This window comes from Rhineura floridana, chromosome 11 (assembly GCF_030035675.1).
Source record: "Rhineura floridana isolate rRhiFlo1 chromosome 11, rRhiFlo1.hap2, whole genome shotgun sequence".
Taxonomy (NCBI): Eukaryota; Metazoa; Chordata; class Lepidosauria; order Squamata; family Rhineuridae; genus Rhineura; species Rhineura floridana.
In genome coordinates, this window is record NC_084490.1 from 35,227,705 (window position 1) to 35,253,123 (window position 25,419).

General features: G+C 40.3%; 1 protein-coding gene across 1 annotated transcript; it reads left to right on the top strand.

Moving 5' to 3' along the window:
• The first annotated feature begins 8,274 nt into the window (after nucleotides 1-8,274).
• Nucleotides 8,275-9,195, top strand: LOC133367911 (olfactory receptor 13A1-like). Its single transcript, XM_061591998.1, has one exon. The coding sequence runs from the start codon at nucleotides 8,275-8,277 to the stop codon at nucleotides 9,193-9,195; it is 921 nt and encodes a 306-aa protein (XP_061447982.1).
• The last annotated feature ends 16,224 nt before the right edge of the window (nucleotides 9,196-25,419 follow it).

The following is a 25,419-nucleotide window of genomic DNA, read 5'->3' on the forward strand; positions in this document are numbered from 1 at the left end:
CCAGCTTTTTTCCAGGGATTGATGTTAGGCTGACTGGTCAATAGTTCCCCAGTTCCTCCTTTTTGCCCTTTTTGAATATAGGGACATTAGCTGTTCTCCAGTCATCTGACACTTCACCAGTCCTCCACAATTTCGCAAAGATAATAGACAGCGTTTCTTAGAGTTCTTCAGCCAGTTCCTTCAATACTCTAGGATGGAGTTTATTGGGCCCTGCCAATTTGGACTCATTCAAAGTGATTAAGTATTCCTTGACTGTTTGTTTATCAATCTCAAGCTCCAATCCTGCAACTCCCACTTCATGTTTCCCGGGAGGGTCATAGATTATCTTTTGGGAGAAGACTGAGCCAAAGTAGGAGTTGAGCACTTCTGCCTTTCTTTGTCATCTGTTATCATTTTGTCATCCTCATTGAGCACCTGTGCCACCATTTCTTTTCTCTGTCTTTTACTATGGATGCACCTGAGGAAACCTTTTTTGTTGCTTTTAGCATCTCTCTCTAACCTCAGCTCATTATCAGTTTTAGCCTTCCTGACACCATCCCTGCAATTCCGTGATACCTGTCTGTACTCTTCCTTTGTGGCCTGGCCTTCTTTCCACTTCCTGTATCTGTTCTTTTTTGTTTTCAGGTCCTCTCTAAGCTTTTTCTTTTTCTTTTTTTTTTCAATAATTTTTATTCAAATTTTCATAAAACATACAAGACGAAATCATAAAACATTCAAAGACAAAAAACAAAATCAAAAATAGTTAAACAAAAAAATAAAAAAAAAAAAATAAAAAAAATAAAAATAAAAATAAAAAATAAAGAGTAAAATATTGACTTCCCATTTGTCAAGGATCAGATCAGTTATAAGTCTATAATATATAGCAATCCTGTCTCTTAAGTCATATTATAAAATCACTTTCCTCCAATAGTTATCTTACTTAATCATCAAATCTCATAAACATTACTTTATTCTTTCCACAAAAAGTCAAAGAGAGGTTTCAATTCTTTAAGAAATATATCTATCAATTTTTTTTTTTCCAGATAAGCATATCGATTAATCCATCTCATTACTAATTATGATAATCTTATTGTCATAACCATAGTCAAAATAAACATTTCAATTAATCCATCACATCAGAATCTGTTAGGTTCAGTAATTTCAGTAGCCATTGTTCTATTATCCCTATTAGTTCCATTTTCCATCTTCCATCTTCAGTAGTCTTGTTAAGTCCAGTAATTTCAGTATCCAATCTTCCATTATCAGTATTCCATAATAATCTTGCTGTCAAAGCCATAGTCATATAGTAAGAGTCTGATGGGAATTACCTCTATCCCAAATATTTTCTTGCCATCCATTCTGAATAGGTTGCTGAAATACTGCTGTAAAATCATATCTCTGTTCTTTTTTTCAAAATACACTGGGTCATCTCTTGAAAGTTTTTCCATTGTCACATGGCTGCAGTTAATTCCATAGATTTTCTCTATATTGGGCTCCATCACATCATTCCAGTCCAGAAGATTATCCATGCCATTGATAACTTTATCTCTAGAATCTTCATTAATTTCTTCAGAGATAACATTGAGTTCCAAACAATAGATTTTATTTCTAAAGTCCATAGACTCCAAATCTTTTTCCTGTTCCACGTTTGTTCCAATCTCCGGGGTCTCCTCTCTCACAGGGACCCCTGTTCCAGTCTCCAGGGTCTCCTCTCTCACAGGGACCCCTGTTCCAGTCTCCAGGGTCTCCTCTCTCACAAGGACCCCTATGTCTTTAATCTCCTGTGTCTCCAAACAATAGATTTTATTTCTAAAGTCCATAGACTCCAAATCTTTTTCCTGTTCCACGTTTGTTCCAATCTCCGGGGTCTCCTCTCTCACAGGGACCCCTTCCAGGGTCACCTCTCTCACAGGGACCCCTATATCTTTAATCTCCTGCGTCATTTTACTCAATTCAATTTTCAGCTCCTTACAACCCTGTCGCAGGTTTTGTTTCGTTATCTCAATCTCATCCATTATTTTCTGAAACATAGTTATTTCCAGATTCTCAGCCACTTTCTTAATTGCCATTTTAAAAGAAAAATATAGGAAAACCACTTCTTATTTCAGCAACAATTGGGTTAATACTCCAAACTTGGTGACATCACAGTATAAACAGAGCAGACAGCCTTATCTCTCCATACTTAAGTAAACAAAATGCAGTTCCCAGGATCGAAACAATTAATGGCGGTCGTCAAGAAACAGATTCGTCAAAATAAAATAGACCAAAAAGAGAGTAGTCTCAGACAATATAATATTCTTCAAAATAAAAATCTGGAATAGAAATCCCTCTTCTGTGTATATCTTTAGAATGCAGATCCAGGACAGCTTTTTGCAACAAAAACAGAGATAAGCTATTAATTAGTGCGTAGCAGAGAGAAGTTATGGCTCCCCAGTGAGATGTCAAAAACCGATCAATCTGGCAAATCTCTTTTAAACAGCAACAATTTAAGTCAAGTAAAAGAAAAATATAGAAAGAAGGGTGCTTGCCTGTTAGTGCGTTCTCTCTTAGAAGATAAGGTGAACGTTCGCTTTATCAGATAGAGCTTGCTGTTGAAAATCCGTCCCACCTTCGTCGGCTGGACCTCGTCCCATAAATTAATGAGATCTGGTCGTCCCAACAAAAATAGGCTTTGAGGTTAATCTCTTCGTTTCTCCCTACCCGGGAGAAGTTTAATCAGTCAAAAAAAAAGAAAAAACTGACTGATATATCTGAATAAGCTTCTTTTGAGGCAGGAGCCCGTCTCAAAAGCAGGCACAGGCTAAGTCACCCTTCCCGGAAGTGCTCTCTAAGCTTTTTCTGAAGCCACATTGGCTTCTTCTCTTGTTTTCCCCCTTTATTCCTTGTTGGAATTGCTTGCCATTGCACTTTTAGAATTTCTGATTATAGAAACTCCCACCCAACCTGGACTCCTTTTCTCATTAGGGTTGCTTGCCATGGAACCGTACTTACAATTGTTCTGCGTTTATTGAAATCAGTTTTCCTGAAGTCTAGGGTGCGCGTATGGCTACTCTCAGCTTTTGCATCTGTTAAAATCAAGAATTCAAGCATGGTGTGGTCACTTTCCCCCAGAGTTCCCGTAACTGCCACTTCATCCACCAAATCATCTCTATTGGTTAGAATCAAGTCTGGGAAAGCTGATCCTCTGGTTGCTTCCTCCACTTTCTGTAGGCCAACACAAGTCAGAAATTTCTTGGAAGGGCCATGTTTGGCAGAATTTGTCTCCCAGCAGATATCGGGATAATTGAAGCCCCCCATATCTACAACAACATGCCTCCTCAAAACATTGGCAATTTGCTTTTCAAAATATATGTTCTCCCCTGATTGGGTGGTCAGTAGTAGACTCCAAGCTACATATATATATTCTGAAGGAGGAAAAAGCAGATAAGTTCGATGGAGCAGATCTTCAAATGACTGTAGGTGTTGGATCTGGACAAGAAAATGCCCCATATCCAGATATGCTGGGTTACAACAGCAGAGCAATAATATATGGGGCACCATGTTGGCTTCCCTTGCCCTACCCTGATGCTCAGTAGCGTTTCTCCACACACTCCTTGAGTGTATTTATTTGGCTAGAATGTGCCCTTGAATGGAGAAAATGCATCTTGCTTACCTCGATGAAGGATGGACAGATGTGTATGTACTGTATGTGTATGGAAACTTGTGTGACTGCAATATAGCCAATTGTAAACAAGACAAGAGTCAGTTCTATTGCTCCACCCATGTTTACCCTGGTCACTTCCACTCTGGTTCTGGCCATCACTTGAATATGGCCCTTGGAACATTGTCTATGAGGAAATTCAGCCTTCAAGCTTCCCCATCCTTGTTTTGCACTTATTTTCTTTACTAAATTGGTTTTCTGTATTTTGTAAACCACTTTGAAGCCCACTTGGCATTAGGCCCCAAATATCTGAGAGACACCTGAATGGTACTGAATGGTAAATTATTGTAACCCTGGCCTGAGGCCTGCTTGTGAAGTGTGGGTAGTAGTAGTAGTAGTAGTAGTAGCAGCAGCAGCAGCACCAGCACCAGCACCAGCAGCAGTAGTGGTAGTAGTAGCAGTAGTAGTAGTAAGAAGAAGTGTGTGTGTGTGTTGAACAGCATAAATATTAGTGTTGTGATCCATCCCATGTTAAGCACTTTTGTGTTTCTTTGACTTCATCAGTTAAGCATGTGTCTAAAACATACTGATGGGTCATTTAAACACATATGAACAGATGGTCCTCTTAAAATGGAAAGATAAGTTGGGTATTTGAAAATGCACCCAATGTTGAAATAAGCAATAGAATGAATACTTCTCACCTCCATGGGGATGCCTGAAAGGTCTTTCTCCCAATAGTCTCATTATTTCATTAAACAGAAAGCTTCCAAAAATGCCATGGCTTTATTAAGCAAGTACAAATATCTACAACAGGATAGAAACTATTTGTCAGCATTGTTCAGACTGATGATAGGCAAGTGGCTTTGGAGGTTTCCAGATGCTGAAACAGAAAATAATTCAAAGGAATACAAAGAAAGAAAACAGCTAAGAAAAAATAAACAGCAGGAGAAAGCGATGAAGGTAATTTTTTAATTTCATCTTAACTGACCCAGCTCTTACACCTGACCCAGATTCTTACACCTGCAAGACAAGGTACCTAGCCTTGTGTTAATGAACTAAATACTGAATTTGAATTATACTTTATTTTAAATTGGGGTGGTGGTGGTGAAAACATGAAGTTCCAGTCTCTGTCTCCAAAAAGGTTAAATACAAACTGAGACTGGACCTTTTTCTGGGCTTGTCATTGATGCTAATTGGAAACTGAAATTGCTGGACATATCTCAGTGATATAATATACTGTGGGCAGTAACATATATATATATATATATTAAAAAATGTAAAATTACCTGTTATAGAAGAAATAATAATGGGTAAGCAGCAGTTAACAAGTTTATTGAAAGCTGGCACCTTTTCATAATTGCTAGTATACAAGATGCAGTTTCAAAATTTCAATACCATTTCTTTTTGCTTATATGCTCCTATTTTCACCTATACAGTGTCTCCAGCCAATATATGAAATTTACTAAGAGCATATAAATAAAACTTCACTTAGCTATTTTTTTATTTTTCATTAACTATTTCTTTATTGTTCTTAATTTCTGATACATTTTCTTTTTTCATTTTCCTTGTTTATATCTATTGTTTGTCTTTAGGATCATTGAAAGTAAGATATGTCAGTTACAACATCTGAGTGAAAATGTGGATATTTTCTTATGCAGTTGGCTACAGGGTGCTGGGAGAGCCAGTGTGGTGTAGTGGTTAAGGTGTTGGACTACTACCTGGGAGACCAGGGATGGAATCCCCACATAGCCATGAAGCTCACTGGGTGACCTTGAGCCAGTCACTGTCTCTCAGCCTCATGAAAACTCTATTCATAGGGTCACCATATGTCGGAATCGACTTGAAGGCAGTACATTTACATTTTACAGGGTGCTGCTTGGGCTGGAGTAGATAGGGAACATTCCTTCCACGAACTTCCTTGAGTTAATTTGTTGGAATTCAAGCTGGACTTTGAGTGATTACTCACTCTGCTTGCATCCCCCTCCTCATAGTGTTCAGGAGGATCCTTCACCCTCCTGGGATGCAGGTGTCTGTAGAGGTCAGAACAATAAAGTTTCTTTTCCATGAAGTTCCTTTCATTAACCTGTTTTAGAATCCATCCCATAAAGTATTGGTAACTGGAAGAGGCATTGATGGTAGATGGGCACACATAGCATTCATCTTTGGCTGTGTGGTTATTTAGTTTCTAACACGTTAAACAGAGAATTATATATCTATCTGTTGAGTCTCTTTTTAGTGCTGTGATAGCATTATCCCTGATCCAGTTGGGATTGCTTAGTAAATGTTTTGTTTGTATGGGGAGGGGGAGAGAATAAAGCCGGTTTGATCTATTTTTTTCTAAAATAGTCTCAAAGTTGTGGTTGACATTATACAAACTTTTTAAAGAAGCCAAGTCCTTGGGCTGGATGCAGACTTAAGATAGTTGCATTTATGTCTCATTGAAATAAGTGGCACAAATTAGGAATGACTAATGTTTCACACTGATTGCAGTGACCAACCCTTTGCTACCAGCTCTTTAAAATATTCATTTATAGGCAAAAAACTTGTGGTTAAGAATATGCCTATAGCCCACAGATATTTCTATCAAAGTTTAAAAATCTGGGAAATTGGGCAGCTATAGTGAATGCACCCTGGGAACAGGACACCTGATCTCCTCTCTGAGACATTGTACTGCCCTACACATTTGTAAAAATACAAACACCATTTGGGTTGGTCTTTCACAGTCCAATCCACTTCCTGTGTAGCTTGGAAGAATTTGGTAACATGTGCCTCTGAGCATATGGTGAGTGACACTGGTGGCTTAGGATAGGTAAAGCTGACCATGTGGGAGGTGGAGGAGGAGGGAGGGAGGGCTGGAGTGGGCAGGGGAAGAGGAAGAGGGGAGGAGAGGAAGAAGAGAAGAGGAAGATGAGAGAAGGAGGGGAAAGTCAAGTCTGATCATTTGCATGCTTATTGTTCAATGGGATTTACTCCTGTGCCATCATGGTTAGGATAGGTAAAATGGACCATGGGGGAGGAGAGGGGAGGAGGAACGGAGGGGAGAGAGAAGCAGAAGGAGGGGAAAGGGGAAGGAGGGGATTGGAAGGGGTGCAGGAATGGGAAGAGAAGGAGCAAAAGGAAGGTGAAGGGAGGAAGAAGGGAGGACAGGTTTGATCATGTTCATGCTTATTGAGTTCAATGAGATTTACTCCCATGCAATCATGCTTAGGATAGGTATAACTGGCCATGGTGGAGTAGGAGGGGCGAGGGGGAAGCGAAGGAGGTGGAAGGAGGGGATTGGAAGGGGGTGGGAAGGGGAAGGGAGTGGTCTAGGAAATGGGCAAAAGGGCAGAGATGGGAGGCAGGAGGAGTGGAGGGTGGGTTTGATCATTTGCATGCTTTTCTACTTCAATGGGATTTACTCCTGTGAAATCACACCTAGGATAGAAGAAACTGACCTGGGGAGGGGCAGGGAGGGGAAGAGGGGGATGGTAAAAGGTGGAAGGGAGGAGATTGGGTGGGTGGGCACTGGGCAGAGCGGAAGCACCTTTCCTTTCCAAAAGAAAAACATTGTGAACAGTATCATTGCTTTTCAGGGTTTTCCCCACCTTTTTATTCTATAGCAGTCACATGTAGCCTCCCACCCAAATTTAAACTAAAGCTGTCCCTGGCCACATCCACACCAGGCCTTTATTTCACTTTGGACAGTCATGGCTTCTCCCAAAGAATCCTGGAAAGTGTAGTTAGTGAACGGTGCTGAGAGTTGCAAGGAGAGGCCCTGTTCCCTTCACAGAGCTTCATCACAGTGGCTGACTGTTAAACCACTCTGGCCACTGGAGTTCTGTCAGGGGAATTAGAGTCTCCTCTCAGCACCCTTCACAAACTACACTTCCTAGGATTCTTTGGGAGAAGCCTGACTGTCTGAAGTGAAATAAAGTTCTGGTGTGGGTGTGGCTCCTGATTAGCCAAGCCAAGCAGCCGTGAGTCTGCTTTTAGAACACTGATAGTTGGCTCTTACTGAACATGCCTGACATTATAATAGACTTCAATGCTAAATTTCTTTAAATAAAAATCACCAGACATTTTTGTTAACTTTTAAAATATGGGGCAAGGTCAGCGTATTGGGCAAGGATTACAGGTACTCTGTGAATATGGCTGATTTTTAATTAATTTCAAAAAATTATGAGAACTCTGACAGAAAAAAGTGCAAACGGGGTCTGTTTTTCCTGTCTCTCATTTTACACTTTGAACTCTCGATTCTCTCTGGCCGTTTTGTGTATCGCCATGAAAACCTAGAGGGCTGTTAAGCACGCATCTCTGAGTTCAAGACTATAGGTTTTGTAAGATTTTATTTTGAAATGAGGTTATGAGAAGCACCAGAATGGCATGTGGGGTATTTTCAATTTAACATTGAGGAATGCAAAAAAAAAGCATGCTGGCTAGTCCCAGGATCAGACTGATTTCTCATAACTTGCAAATGAATGGGGAAGTCAAACAGATGCCAATTTTTACCATATAGCACCGAAAGAGAGAAAAGATGAGAAGGAAAGAGAGTGAATGAAAGAGAAAGGTATGAACTGTGTATGAATTAGAATAATTAATTCAACTTACAATACAATTTATCTGTTTAGGACACTGGCATAAGAAATGCTGAAATAAAGAACCAGTCTGCTACTATGGAGTTTACACTGATCGGTCTCACTAGATCTGCAGAATTACAGACACTTCTCTTTGGGATATTCACACTCATCTATGCTACTGCTTTATCTGGTAACTTCCTCCTCATCTTTACCATATGTTCTTGCAGAAAACTCCATACTCCCATGTACTTCCTACTCATCAATTTGTCCTTAGCGAATGTGTTTTCCATCTCTGTTACAACTCCAAAATTGCTCCAGACTCTTTGGACCCACAGAAACACCATCTCTTTTTATGGCTGTATTGCACAAGTGTTTCTCTTTGTATGGGCTATGGCAACAGAACTTTTTCTCCTCTCGTTTATGGCTTTTGACCGTTATGCTGCAATCTGCCATCCTTTGCAGTACACAGTCATCATGAGGAAGGAAGTATGTTTTGGCATAGCCAGTGCAATATGGGTTGCTGCGATGCTCGGTTCTGCTAGTCATGCTGGACTTCTGCTGAAGCTTTCCTTCTGCAAATCTATCATAAATCATTTCTTCTGTGATGTACCTCCACTTTTAAAGCTTTCATGCTCAGACACTAGCCTGAATGACATAATGGTTTTTGTGTCAGATGTGATTTATGGAATGTGTAGCTGTGGGTTGACACTAACATCTTACTGCTTTATCCTGAGAGCTATCTTCAGAATCCGTTCCACTGAAGGGAAGAAGAAAGCTTTCTCCACATGTTCCTCTCATCTCATTGTAATCAGTTTTTTCTTCTCTTCAGTCATTTACACATATATAAGACCCAGCTCAGGCTACTCTCCAGATAAAGACAAATTTGTTTCTCTCCTTTATTCAGTGGTAACTCCAGTTGTTAATCCACTCATATATTCTCTGAGAAACAAAGATTTTAAAGAAGCACTGAAGACAATTACTGGAAGAGTCAGGCAGCTCCAGAGATCTCAAGTCTGATCTGCAACAACACTGCTGCTGCTGTTGTTAGGGGAAGGAGTTGAATACAAGAAAAGTTGGCTGAAGTAAACTGTTGGATTGTTCCTGTTCACCAAACTATGCTCCATATGATTGGGAATCAATTGTGGAACATAAAATCCAGGCTTTCTTCAATCTGCATGCACAATAGCTTTTCATTCAAAAGAAATCCAAGTGGATCCTAAAATCTTCCTCGTCATTAATGGCTGGCATTTTGAAGTGAAAACCATGTGATTCAATAGACACAGGGGTTTTTCTTAAGTAATGTTGTGGTTGCCACAAAAAGGTATTTCCTGAATGTATCCTACATCTAAGGCCCCTGATTAGGTCTATCATGTTCTTTCTCAAGCCTGGGGCCTATAAATGCTCTGAGGCACAAAGCTACTATAATTCCAGTGACATTTATTCCCATCTTCCACCCTGACCCCTCATCATTTTGGAAAGAAAGCTTGATGGTTTCAGGCAGTAGATGATGGAGATGCCTGAGTGAGTGGATGACAAGGAACAATGTAGAGACAGTTGCATTTATAAACTGTCATTGCCCTGAGATGTGACCAATCATGACCTCTTCATTTATTTACTCTCTTGTCATGGTCACGAAAATATGTGGTGCTCCCAAATGCCAGACTCTGATAATTGCTCTTATTAAACTTCCACATTCTATTTTCTTGTACTCCATGTAAAATGCAACCTTGATACATGGCAAAGGGCACACATGCACATATAGAGGCCTTCCTTGGCATCCACAGAGTGCCCTGCCCCGCCGACCTTAGGCTTCAAGAAGCATTCTATCATAGCCAATAAAAGTGCATTGTGTGCTTGACATCAGTGTATGTGTGATGCACATGACAGTTTCTCCAGTTTGCAAATGTGTCCAAGGACACAAAAAGATGAGCCCCTCATGCTACATGCTCAGGGAGGTCAGGCCCACACAGTTCATTTAAAGCACATGACTTCCCTCGAAATATTCATGGGAACTGTAGTTTGTTAAGTGCTGGGAATTTGTAGCTCTGTAAGGGGAAAATCACAGTTCCTAAGGTACTTTGGGGAAAGCCATGTGTTTTAAATGTCTGTTGGATGTGCTTTAAATGCATGGTGTGGATCAGAGTAGAGGGGGGAAGCGATGGAGTCAGAAGCTGAAGGAGGAAGATAGATAAATCAACTAAATACAAACCTTGAAAACTTTTTCAGAAACATACTATGTATCTATCTAGTTCAGTAGATTAAGCACACTGAAATAAAGAACAGGTCAGACATATTTTTGATGATTAGTTTAACAACTCCCCTGAACTGTAGACACTTCTCTTTCCATTCTCAGTATTAATATATGCTACAGCACTGACGGGGAACTTCCTCCTCACCTTTGCCATATTTAGTTCCAGAAAACTCACATGTACTCCCTGCTTATCAACTTGTCTTTGGTGAATGTATTCTCCATCTCAGTTGTGACCTGCAAGTTCTCTTTTTATGGATGGATAACTCAAGTGCAGTTGATCATATGGCTATTGGCAACAGAACAGAGCCTGGAAAAGTTCCTTTTTTGAACTACAACTCCCATCAGCCCCAGCCAGCATGGCCACTGGATTGGGCTGATGCCAGTTGTAGTTCAAACAAGTAACTTTTCCAAGCTCTGCAACAGAACATCTACTTCCGATATTATGGCTTTTGAACGCTATGCCCCTATCTGTCATCCTTTGCAGTACACAACCATTATGAGAAAGGGTTGAAAAATCAGGCTTCTTGAAGGGTCTGCAGATCTTCCGTTGCAGTGGATTCAAAGTTGCCAGCACTCTATTGCAGCCCATAGCCAGGAAATGAAGAGGCAAGACAACATGAAGTGTGGGTAAATCAAGGGCCACAATTATTTAAATAAAGCCAATTAAGTGCTTCATTGTATAATAAATAATTTGCAGATAAAACTGTGGGACCTAATTCTTACCCTATCGGGCAAGGACACTCTCCCATGGAAAACGGGGTGGACCAATCCCAATCCCCTTCCCTTTCTTAAATCTGAATGTATAATAGCTTTTCATTGAAAAAGAAATCTAAATTGATTCTAAAATCTTCCTCTTCATTACTGGTGGTATTTTGAAGTGGAAACCATGTGACTCAGTAGACACAGGAATTCTTCATAAGTAATGTTGTGGTTGCCACACAGAGGTGTTTCCTGAATGTGTCCTATATCTAAGGCTGCTGACTAGGTTTATCATGTTCTTTCTCAATCCTGGGGCCTACAAATGTTCTTTGGCATGAAACCACCATATTTACACTTTCCTTTCTGTCTTGCATCCTGCCCCTCATCAAATTGGAAAGAAATCTTACAGATGATGCAGAAGTCTGAGTGAGTGGATGAAAGGGAACCAAGTAGAGACAGTTGCATTTATAAGCTGCCATTGCCCTGAGATGTGACCAAGCATGACCTCTTTATTTATTTACCCTCTTGTCATGGTCACAAAAATATGTAGTGCTCCCAAATGCCAGACTCTGATAATTGTTCCTATTAAACTTCCGCATTCTTTTTTCTTGTACTCCATGTAAAAATTATAACCATGATACATATCAGGGATCACCAATGTTGAACCTGTGGGGTGGGCACACATGCACCTGCAGAGGCCTTCTTTGGCATCCATAGGATCCCATTCCCCTGCTGAACTTAGGCTTCAAAGAAGCATTCTATCATGGCCAGTAAAACAGATTGCAAATATGTAAACAAATATGTAAGCTATAGGCTTTCATTTTACACATGCAATATAATGAGACAATTGCAGAAACAAGTGAGGAAGCCATTCACCAAAATATTGTAAATTGCTTAAAGGAGCTGACAATTAATCACTAAAAATGAAAAATAAAAATAAACGCTTTGGCTTTGTCACAGCACAAAGTACGATTCTTGGTTTAACAATTCACAAATTTATTATTATTCATATATTAAAATGCATTTATTTATTTATTTATTTCCTCCCAGGAATTTGGTAACATGTGCCTCTGAGCATATGGTGAGTGGTGGCAACACCTACCCTCTCAAAAGATGGAGAATTATATTTTGTCTGTGTGTTGGTGTTCTTCTTACATTGCTTCTTTCCTGTGTTACTAATGTTTCTACAGAGAGTCTAAACAAGAAAATTTTATTTCCCTCATTACTTATCATCACTAATAGGCAAAAAACCTTGCAGTTTAAGAAAGCAGGGAAATTTGGCAGCTATAGTGAATGCACCAGGGGAGCAGGAGACCTGACCTCCTCTCTGAGATATTGTACTGCCCTACAAATTGGTCAAAATGCAAGCACCATTTGGGTTGGTCTTTCACAGTCCAATCCACTTGCTGTGTACCTTGGAAGAATTTGGTAACATGTGCCTCTGAGCATATGGCGAGTGGTGGCAACAGCTGCCATCTCCAAAGATGGAGAATTATATTTTTGTATGTTTGTTGGTGTTCTTCTTACTTTACTTTTTTCTTGTGTTATTAAAGCAGAGCAGTTTGATGGAGCAGATTGTCAAATGACTGATGGTGTTGGAGCTGAACAAGAAAATGACACATATTTAGATATGTTGGGATAGAACAGCAGAGCAATAATGTGTGGGGCACCATGTTGGCTTCCCCTGCCCCACACTAATGCTCACTAGTGTTTCTCCACACACTCCTTTCCTTTTAATTGGCTAGAATGTGACCTTGAATGGTGAAAATGCATCTTCCTTACCTCGATGAAGGATGTGTATGTACTGTATTTGTATGGAAACTTTTGTGTGGGTGCAATATAGCCAAGTTTATACAAGAGAAGAGTCAGTTCTATTGCTCCACCCAAGTTTACCCTGGTCACTCCCACTTTGCTTCTGACCATCACTTGAATATGACCCTTGGAACTTTGTCTATGCGGGAATTCAGACTTCAAGCTTTCCCATCCTTGTTTTACCCTAATTTTTCTTTTTTTAAAAGTGGTTTTCTATATTTTGTAAACCACTTAGAAGCCCACTTGGCATTAGGCCCCAAATATCTCAGAGATGCCTCCTTCCCTACAGACCCTTTTGGGGGTTAAGGTCAGAAAAGGCAAACCTCTCTATTGTTCTCCCACCCTCACAAATCTGGGGAGTGGCCCAGGAGAAGGCATTTTCTGTGGTAGTCCCTAGGTTGTGAAATTCCCTTCCCACAGAAATGCATCTGTCACATTCACCTGACAGTTTTGGCATTGGCTGAAGATTCATCTCTTTACCTTGGCCTTTGACACCTAAGATGTGACTGAGACTGTAATTTGTTTGAATTGTTTTTAATACTGAATGGTAAATTATTGTATCCCTGGCATAAGGCCTGCATGTGAAGTATGGGTAGTAGTAGTAGTAGTAGTAGTAGCAGTAGTAGTAGTAAGAAGAAGTGTGTGTGTGTGTTGAACAGCATAAATATTAGTGTTGTGATCCATCCCATGTTAAGCACTTTTGTGTTTCTTTGACTTCATCAGTTAAGCATGTGTCTAAAACATACTGATGGGTCATTTAAACACATATGAACAGATGGTCCTCTTAAAATGGAAAGATAAGTTGGGTATTTGAAAATGCACCCAATGTTGAAATAAGCAATAGAATGAATACTTCTCACCTCCATGGGGATGCCTGAAAGGTCTTTCTCCCAATAGTCCCATTATTGTATTAAACAGAAAGCTTCCAAAAATGCCATGGCTTTATTAAGCAAGTATAAATATCTACAACAGGACATAAACCAGTTGTCAACATTGCTCAGATAGGCAAGTGGCTTTGGAAGTTTCCAGATGCTGAAACAGAAAATAATTCAAGGGTATACAAAGAAAGAAAACAGCTAAGAAAAAGTAAACAGCAGGAGAAAGCGATGAAGGTAATTTTTTATTTCATCTTAACTGACCCAGCTCTTACACCTGACCCAGATTCTTACACCTGCAAGACAAGGTACCTAGCCTTGTGTTAATGAACTAAATACTGAATTTGAATTATATTTTATTTTAAATTGGGGTGGTGGTGGTGAAAACATGAAGTTCCAACCAATGTCTCCAAAAAGGTTAAACACAAACTGAGAGTGGACCTTTTTCTGGGCTTGTCATTGATGCTAATTGGAAATTGAAATTGCTAGACATATTTCAGTGATATGATATATATTACCTGTTATAGAAGAAATGATAATGAGTAAGCAACAGCTAACAAGTTTATTGAAAGTTGGCACCTTTTCATAATTGCTAGCATACAAGATGCAGTTTCAACATTTCAGCACCATTTGTTTTTGCTTATATGCTCCTATTTTCACCTATACAATATCTCCAGCCAATATATGACATTTACTAAGAGCATATAAATAAAACTTCTTACCTTTTTTTTTTCATTTTCATTAACTCTTACCTTATTATTCTTACTTTTTTCTGTTACATTTTCTTTTTTCATTTTCTTTGTTTAAATCTATTGTTTGTCTTTAGGATCATTGAAAGTAAGATATGTCAGTTACAACATCTGAGTGAAAATGTGGATATTGTGTTATGCAGTTGGGTGCAGGGTGCTGTGAGAGCCAGTGTGGTGTAATGGTTATAAGGTTTTGCAGTACTATCTGGGAGACCAGGGATGGAATCCCCACATAGCCATGAAGCTCACTGGGTGACCTTGGGTCAGTCACTGCCTCTCAGCCTCATGACCCTATTCATAGGGTCGCCATAAGTCAGAATCAACTTGAAGGCAGTACATTTACATTTTACAGGGTGCTGCTGGGGCTGGAGTAGATAGGAAACATTCCTTCCATGAACTTCCTTGAGTTAATTTGTTGGAATTCAAGCTGGACTTTGAGTGATTACTCACTCTGCTTGCATCCCCCCACTCATAGTGTTCAGGAGAATCCCTGACCCTCCTGGGATGCAGGTGTCTGTAGAGGTCAGAATAATAAAGTTTCACTTCCATGAAGTTCCTTACATTAACCTGTTTTAGAATCCAACCCATAAAATATTGGTAGTCGGAAGAGGCATTGATGGTAGATGGGCACACATAGCATTCATCTTTGGCTGTGTAGTTATTTAGTTTCTAACATGTTAAACAGATAATTGTCTGTCTATCTATCTATCTATCTGTCTGTCTGTCTGTCTGTCTGTCTGTCTGTCTATCTATCTGTCTATCTGTCTATCTGTCTATCTGTTGAGTCTCTTTTTAGTGCTGTGATAGCATTATCCCTGATCCAGTTGGGAAAGTTTAATAAATGTTTTGTTTGTATGGGGAAGGGGAGATAATAAGGCCTGTTTGATCTGTTTTTATGAAATAGTCTCAATGTTGTGGTGGACATTATACAAACTTTTTAAAGAAGCCAAGTCCTTGGGCTGGATGCAGACTTAAGATAGTTGAATATATGTCTCATTGAAATAAGTGGCACAAATTAGGAATGACTAATGTTTCACACTGATTGCAGTGGCCAATCCTTTGCTACCAGCTTTTTAAAATATTCATTTATAGGCAAAAAACCTTGTGGTTAAGAATATACCTATAGCCCACAGATATATCTAAGTTTAAAAATCTGGGAAATTGGGCAGCTATAGTGAATGCACCTTGGGAACAGGACACCTGATCTCCTCTCTGAGACATTGTACTGCCCTACACATTTGTAAAAATGCAAACACCATTTGGGTTGGTCTTTCACAGTCCAATCCACTTCCTGTGTAGCTTGGAAGAATTTGGTAACCTGTGCCTCTCAGCATATGGTGAGTGGCACTGGTGGCTTAGGATACGTAAAGCTGACCATGGGGGAGGGGAAGGGGGAGGGAGGGAGGGGTGGAGTGGGCAGGGGAAGAGGAAGAAGGAAGAGTGGAGGGGAGGAAGAAGAGTGGAGGAAGGAAGATGAGAGGAGGGGAAAGTCAGGTCTGATCATTTGCATGCTTATTGTTCAATGTGATTTACTCCTGTGCAATTATGGTTATGATAGGTAAAACTGACCATGGGGGAGGAGAGGGAAGGAGGAAGGGAGGGGAGAGAGGAGCAGAAGGAGGGGGACAGGGAAGGAGGTTATTGGAAGGGGTGAAGGAAGGGGGAGGGAAGTGGCAAAAAGGAGGTGATGGGAGGGCAGGTTTCATCATTTGCATGCTTATTGAGTTCAATGGGATTTACTCCCCTGCAATCATGCTTAGGATAGGTATAACTGGCCATGGTGGAGCAGGAGGGGAAAGCGAAGGTGGAGGAGGTGGAAGGGGGGGATTGGAAGGGGATTGGAAGAGGAAGGGAAGGGTGAAGGAAATGGGCAAAAGGGCAGAGATGGGAGGCAGGAGGAGTGGAGGGTGGGTTTGATCATTTGCATGCTTTTCTACTTCAATGGGATTTACTCCTGTGAAATCACGCTTAGGATAGAAGAAACTGACCTGGGGAGGGGCAGGGAGGGGAAGAGGGGGATGGTGAAAGTAAGAGGGGAGGTGGGGGAGGAGATTGGGTGGGCAGGCACTCGGCAGAGCAGAAGCCCCTTTCCTTTGCAAAAGAAAAAAACATTGTGAACAGTATGATTGCTTTTCAGGGTTTTCCCCAGCTTTTTATTCTACAGCAGGCACATGTGAGCCTCCCACCCAAATTTAAAGCAAAGCTGTCCCTGGCCACATCCACACCAGGCCTTTATTTCACTTTGGACAGTCATGGCTTCCCTCAAAGAATCCTGGAAAGTGTAGTTAGTGAAGGGTGCTGAGAGTTGCTAGGAGAGGCCCTGTTCCCTTCACAGAGCTTCATCACAGTGGCTGACTGTTAAACCACTCTGGCCACTGGAGTTCTGTCAGGGGAATTAGAGTCTCCCCTCAGAACCCTTCACAAACTACACATCCTAGGATTCTTTGGGAGAAGCCTGACTGTCTGAAGTGAAATAAAGTTCTGGTGTGGGTGTGGCTCCTGATTAGCCAAGCCAAACCGTCGTGAATCTGGCTTTTAGAACACTGATAATTGGTTCTTACTGAACATGTCCGACGTTATAATAGACTTCAATGCTAAATTTCTTTAAATAAAAATCACCAGGCATTTTGTTAACTTTTAAAGTATGGGGCAAGGTCAGCGTATTGGGCAAGGATTATAGGTACTCTGTGAATATGGCTGATTTTTAATTAATTTCAAAAAATTATGAGAACTCTGACAGAAAAAAGTGCAAACAGGGTCTGTTTTTCCTATTTCTCATTTTACACTTTGAACTCTCGAATCTCTCTGACCATTTTGTGTATCCCCATGAAAATCTAGAGGGTTGTTAAGCAAGCAATTCTGAGTTTAGGACGATAGGTTTTGTAAGGTTTGATTTTGAAATGAGGTTATGGGAAGCACCAGAATGGCATGTGGGGTATTTTCAATTTAACATTGCGGAATGCAAAAAGAAAAGCATGCTGGCTAGTCCCAGGATCAGATGTTGTTGGACCCTTGTCATTGACAATGCTAGCTGGAGCTGATGGAACAAGATTTGGAGGACAGTTATCCTATCCTTGTATTAAATGAATGAATATGGAAATTAGAAGTAATGCAATTAGGGATATGATGTTGCAAATATGGGCCAATATTTAACCATTACCGGCCCCTGGTATCTCTCCATTAATGTCTGTTTTCTTTGAATTGTTTTCCGCAAGCTAGAATATACTATGACTATAAAGTGTGGAAGAAAAAGGATGTAGAAAGAAGATGTTACGTTATACTACTTTATTGTTATTGTTGTTTTTATTGCTCCTACTGGGAGGAAGGCTTTGATATCATTCTAACAAACAGATTAATAAAAATAAATATTACTATTCCCATTATTATTATTTGGAAGGGACATGTTACAAAAAAAAGGTTTCATTGGAACAGCAGAATACGTTTGAACAGTACTGAAATCAGAAAAGTCAATATCTGAATGCTAGAAATAAGTTGTTAAAAGTTGCAGAAGAAATGTTAATTAAAATTGGACTAAATTAATTATAATTAGGTGATGCAGTAACATAACTACACTATTTCTTTAGTTTAAATTAGTGTTTGATTAATGTATGTGCAACTGTGATTTATTTTCAGACTCTCTGTATTTGAGGTGCAGATGTTGTTGTTTTTATATTTCACTACTAAAAGTTTAAAAACTGCTTTAACCAGAAAACACAGTGAAATGAGCCTGTTTACAGATAAATAATGTAAGATATCACCTCAAACAGTGTGATCCTATGCACCATGTTCAATGGAGCTTTCTCTATAATAAGCTACTGGGAAGAAAATATTGTGCATAAAGTATTAGTCCTTTAAGGATTTAAAACCATATATACATTCAGAGGATCCTTCGCCTGATCAGCTTTCCCTGAGTAGTTTGATATACCTGTACAAGTGCTCTTTCCTTAGATTGTTTGAAATCACACACATAGCATTATGTTTTAGGTTAGATATAGTGAATTAATCAGCTCATAGAGAAACACAATGAACTCAGAGATTTTCCAAACTGGGAAGAATTATCAGTATGTCTCAACAAATGCTCACATTCAACTACAAATGATGTAAACCAGGTTAAACATTAGATTATTCCCTGAAACCATTTGTGGTACTCATCCTCATCAACTAATGGCAAATGTAAGAAAATATTTTTTTTCAATTAATTTTTATTCAAATTTTCAAAACCAAAACAATACAAAAAGAAAAAACACAAATCAGTAACTAATACAATAAAAAGAAAAAATATATATAAAAAAATTGACTTCCGGTTTGTCGTAGTTCAGCTATAAGTCTATAATATATAACAAGCCTGTCTCTTATAGATTATAAAATCACCTTCCTCCAGCGGTTATCTTAATTGGTTACAAATCTCATTAACATCATATCATTTTAATCTTCCACAAGAAGTGAAAGAGAAGTTTCCAATTCTTGAGATATATGTCCATCAATTTTTTTTCTAGATAAACATGTCAATTAATCCAACTCATCAAGTCTACTAAATCCAGTAATTTCAAATCGCTCTTCTTCCATTATCCGTATTGGTTCCATCTTCCATCTTTACGCGCCCAATAATCTTGCTGTCATAGTCATATAATAAGAGTCTGATAGGAATTTCCTCCATCACAGATATTTTCTTGCCATCAGTTCCGAACATATCACTGAAGTATTGTTGCAAAGCCGCATCTCTGTTCCTCTTTTTTATATGATACACTAGCACATCTCTTGAAGATTTTTCCATTGACACAAAACAGGGATTAATTCTGTTAGCTTTCTCCATTTCAAGTTCCATCAAATCCTTCCAGTCCAGGAATTTTTTTGAACCGATAATATCTTTATCTCCAATCTCTTCAATTCCTTCAGTGACAGCACTGAGTTCCAAACCGTAATATTTGTCTCCAGAATCCATCACAGCCAGGAAATCCAAATCTTTTTCCATATCCATATTTAATCCAATCTCCATAGTTTGAACCTTGCCTTTAATTTCTCTTTCATCCTTTTTTGGTTTTCCAGATCCATCTTTATTCTCCTTTCTCATAGAAGCCTGAATTTCTTTCAGCTCCTGTCTCATTTCGTCAAATTCAATTCTCAACGCTTGACTATTATTTCTCAGTTCTTGTTTTATTGAGTTAATCCCATTCATTATTTTCTGAAACATGTCTAAAGATAAAGTCCCTTCTTGTACAGCCATGATCTTCTTAATTGTCATTCTTAAAACCAAAGGAACAAAACTCCTTCAATTTTCAATGTCCCAAGCAAAGAGCAGTTTATTTCTTTATCCAGTTACAAAGGAGTTAATCTTTCAAACCAACTGGCGTCACACTCTAGACAGCCCTTATCTCTTATATGCCCAGAAGTGCAAAAACAGCATTAGTTCACAGCATCCAAAAAACTAGTAGCAGAAAAAATGAGCAGATTCGTCAAAAAAAAAAGTAGATCAGAAAAAATAGTCCCAGACATATATTACACCAAAGTCTTATAAGTCAAAAAGAAAACCCTCATCAGTTGTAATCTTTATAATGCTATTTTCCATGTCAGCTTTTTGCAATAAAAAAAGATAGGCTATTTTTATTTTCTTCCCCCTTAGTTCCGTGAGTAAAAAAGAAGGAAAGTTTTGGCTCACCCAGGTTTTCTTAATTGCTGATTCTCTGACAAATCTCTTTAGCTGTGTAGATAAGAAAATGATAAGCGTAGACAGGAGGATGCTTGCCTGTTAAACCGTTTTCCTTTAAAGAAAAAAAAACGGGTCACTTTTTCAGCTGAGCTAGCTAGAAATCCTCACTCCGTCCAAGCTGCTGGAAGACCTTCTTTCACAGACAATTCTGACGAATTCCAGTCTCCAACAATCACAACAAAGCTGTGTGGGAAATCTCACGTTTCTTCCTTATCCGGAAGAAATTATCCCCAGTCAAAAAAGACCCTTCTGACTGGATTTAAAACTGAAAAAGTTTCATCCAAGACGGGAGCCGTCTCAGAGGCTGCACAGGCGGAGGGATCCTCCTGGGAAGTCCCGCAAATGTAAGAAAAGATTGATCATGGTGCTCTTTTGACAGGTCTTGGGTCCCTGCTGAAATGGGAACCCCAATGTGGCTTTCCTTGGGGGGGGGGAATTGGCCTGACTGTCTTGGGCATGTTTTATGTCAATGGGACCTACTTCTAATGGACTGTGCATGAAATTGTGTCTGAGTGTCAACATTTTCTGAGATTTCAGACTGTTTTCTCATAACCTTGCAAATGAATGGGGAAGTCAAACAGATGCCAATTTTTACCATATGGTACCGAAGGAGAGAAAGGATGAGAAGGAAAGAGAGTGAATGAAAGAGAAAGGTATGAACTGGGTATGAATTAGGATATTTAATTCAACTTACAGTACAATTTATCTGTTTAGGACACTGGCATCAGATATACTGAAATAAAGAACCAGTCTGCTACTATGGAATTTACACTGGCCGGTCTCACTAGCTCTGCAGAATTACAGACATTTCTCTTTTGGATATTCACACTCATCTATGCTACTGCTTTATCTGGCAACTTCCTCCTCATCTTTACCATATGTACTTGCAGAAAACTTCACACTCCCATGTACTTTCTGCTCATGAATTTGTCCTTAGCGAATTTGTTTTCCATCTCTGTTACAACTCCAAAATTGCTCCAGACTCTTTGGACCCACAATAACACCATATCTTTTTATGGCTGCATTACACAGATGTTTCTGTTCATATGGGCTGTGGCAACAGAACTTTTTCTGCTCTCATTCATGGCTTTTGACCGTTATGCTGCAATCTGCCATCCTTTGCAGTACACAGTCATCATGAGGAAGGAAGTGTGTCTTGGCATAGCCAGTGCAATATGGGTTGCTGGGATGCTTGGTTCTGCTAGTCATGCTGTTCCTATGCTGAAGCTTTCCTTCTGCAATTCTAACATAAATCATTTCTTCTGTGATGTACCCCCACTTTTAAAGCTTTCATGCTCAGACACTAGCCTGAATGAAATGATGGTTTTTGTGTCAGATGTGATGTATGGAATTTGTAGCTGTGGGTTGACACTAACATCTTACTGCTTTATCCTGAGAGCTATCTTCAGAATCCGTTCCACTGAAGGGAAGAAGAAAGCTTTCTCCACATGTTCCTCTCATCTCATTGTAATCAGTTTTTTCTTCTCTTCAGTCATTTACACATATGCAGATATAAGGCCCAGCTCAGAGGACTCTCCTGACAAAGACAAATTTGTTTCTCTCCTTTATTCAGTGGTAACCCCAGTTGTTAATCCACTCATATATTCTCTGAGAAACAAAGATTTTAAAGAAGCACTGAAGACAATTACTGGAAGAGTCAGGCTGCTCCGTAGACCTCAAGTCTGATCTGCAAGAACACTGCTTCTGCTGTTGTTAGGGGATGGAGTTGAATACAAGAAAAGTTGGCTGAAGTAAACTGTTGGATTGTTCATGTTCACCAAACTATGCTCCATATGATTTGGAATCAATTGTGGAACATAAAATCCAGGCTTCCTTAAATCTGCATGTACAGTAGCTTTTAATTAAAATGAAATCCAAGTGGATCCTGAGATCTTCCTCGTCATTACTGGCTGGTATTTTAAAGTGAAAACCATGTGATTCAACAGACACAGGAGTTTTTCTTAAGTAATGTTGTGGTTGCCACAAAGAGGTATTTCCTGAATGTATCCTACATCTAAGGCCCCTGATTAGGTCTATCATGTTCTTTCTCAAGCCTGGAACCTATAAATTCTGCCATTAATGCTGGATTTATGTTGAAGCTTTCCTTTTGTACTTTCCTTTTCTACTATCACCAATCATTTCTTCTGTGATGTACACCCACTTCTAAAGCTCTCATGCTCTGACACATATTTGAATGAGATTCTGACTTTTGTGGCAGATATGTTCTTTGGGATCTATACCTGTGAGTTGATGCTAACATCATACTGCTTTATCCTGAGAGCTATCTTCAGAATCTGTTCCACTGAAGGGAAGAAGAGTTTCTCCACATGTCCCTCCCATCTCATTGTAGTCAACATTTTCTTCTTCTCTGTCATCCACACATATATCAAGCCCTCCTCAGACTCAGCTTCTATTCATTTTCTTATAATTTACAAAGGGGCACCCACATTGCTGAAGCATGTGTAGAAAGTGTGCAGACCTCTAGTTTTGGGGGCTTTTTTATAAACATCACCAAAATCCAGAGCTAACGAAACAATACTGTGCATCAGTTACAACTCACCAACCTGACTCAGTAGCCAGTGCTGCAAATGTGTAAAACTAATTTAAAAATAAATTATCTTGCAAGTTTTTTCAGCTATTGGGATGGAACTAGGCCTGGTTTCAATTTGTTCTTTCCTGCCTAACAGTTAAGTGAAAGTATTTCAATTTGTCTTATGCCTAGTGTTCCTATTTTCAAAAAGGGCAAACAGGAGGAACCTGGGAACTACAGACCAGTCAACAACAACAACAACAACAATCTTTATTTACAGTCGATCGACCACAAATACAAAAACATGGTATTAAATATTAAAGATAAAAAGATAAAAATGCTTGAAAGCAGAAGCTAAAGCAGACAAAAAAACAGTCCAATTGAGTTAGTTGTCATTTACAATCTTACAGAGTCTGATTAAAATAGCCAGGTTCAGAAATTTTGCCACCTGCACGGTAATTGCCTTGTCAGTACCCTCAAGTAGAGCGATCAGAAGAGACTCTGGGAAGGACTGCATAATTGGGTATATTAGATCTTTTCTGGGCCCTGCATAGTATCTACAGTTGAAAAAAACATGTAAGATAGACTTCACTTCGACGTTATCTCAGGGACAGCGTCTATTGTTGCTTGGGATTTTATTGTATCTGCCCTCCAAGAGTTTAGATGGTAGGGCATTAAATCGGGCCAATGAAAATGCCATCCTATACTTGGGAACAGATAACCAGCTAAGATAGGGCAGTCCATCTTTACAAGGAAGCCCTGATAGGCCCAATGTCATGGGGGAGCAGGGGCCCTGGGCAGCTGCCAAGAGCTCTTAGGCGTCAATATCTGCTAGCCTCTGTTTAACTATCGCCTTGGCACTTCCAAGCTCCATATAGAGCAAATCAGAGGGAGAGAGACCTACTGAGATAACTTTTTTGGCTACCACCTTTGCCCAGGTTGGCTCAAAGGAATCTCTCATTACCAGGGATGTAAAGTGGCTGTGGGTGTCTGCAAGGCAGCTGAGAAGCCAGGAGACGGCTTGAGTGCAAATGGAGGCGAACTATCGACGGCTGTAACTATGCACTTGTGAAGGCCTCTACCAAACGCTATGTGAGGGCGGTGAGGGCAGCAAAGAAGCAGTACTTTGCTGTCTCTATTCAGTCATCTTGTAACCGCCCAGCGGAACTTTATAAAGTTGTCAGGGGACTTTTACATTCTGGTCCTCTGGACGCAATATCACCATCAATAGCCCGCTGTAATGAGTTTGCGAGGCACTTCCAAGATAAGATGATGAACATCCGCCGGGACCTTGACTCCAATATTGTAGCAGTTGAACCTAATGAGGTGTCCAGAACACAGCCTTGTCCTGTTTTATTGGATGAGTTTCAGTTGGTACAGCTCGAGGGTGTGGACAAGGTGCTTGGACAGGTGCGGGCGACCACTTCTGCTCTGGATCCTTGCCCCTCGTGGCTAATAAAAGCTAGCAGAAATGGAACAGCCGGCTGGGCCAAGGAGGTGATCAATGCCTCCTTACGAGAGGGAGTGGTCCCACTTTGCCTGAAACAGGCGGTGGTGAGACCGCTCCTAAAAAAGCCCTCCTTGGACCCCGATAATTTCAACAACTATAGGCCGGTAGCAAATGTTCCATTTCTGGGCAAGGTTCTACAGCACGTGGTCGCTCGCCAACTCCAGGCTCTCTTGGATGAAACTGATTATCTGGATCCATTTCAATCGGGCTTTCGGCCGGGGTTTGGTACAGAAACGGCCTTGGTCGCCCTGTATGATGACCTCTGTCGGGAGAAAGACAGAGGGAGTGTAACTCTGTTGGTTCTCCTTGATCTCTCGGCGGCTTTTGATACCATCGACCATGGTATCCTTCTGGGGCGACTCACGGATTTAGGAGTTGGAGGCACTGCTTGGCAGTGGCTGTGCTCCTATCTTGGGAATCGTCTCCAGAAGGTGATGCTTGGGGAACATTTCTTGAGTCCCTGGGTGCTCCAATATGAGGTCCCGCAGGGTTCAGTTCTGTCCCCCATGCTCTTTAATATCTATATGAAGCCGCTGGGTGAGGTCATCAGGAGTTTTGGAGTGCGTTTCCAGCAATATGCTGATGATACGCAGCTCTATTTCTCCTTTTCATCTTCTTCAGGTGAGGCTGTCAATGTACTGAACCGCTGCCTGGCCGCGATAATGGACTGGATGAGAGCTAATAAACTGAAACTCAATCCTGACAAGACTGAGATGCTGTTGGTGGGGGGGCTCTCTGCCCAGATGGTTGATGTCAGACCTGCCCTTGATGGGGTTACACTCCCCCTAAAGGAGCAGGTCCGTAGTTTGGGGGTCTTATTAGATCCGCTCCTGTCACTTGAGGCCCAGGTAGCCTCGATGGCACGGAATGCGTTCTACCAGCTTCGGCTGGTAGCCCAACTACAACCCTATCTGGACAAGGAGAGCCTCACCTCAGTTATTCACGTTCTGGTAACCTCTAGATTGGACTACTGTAATGCACTCTACGTAGGGTTACCTTTGAAGACGATTCGGAAACTTCAGCTAGTGCAGAATGCTGTGGCCAGAGTTCTTACTGGGACGAAGAAATTTGACCACATAACACCTATTCTGGCCAAACTACACTGGCT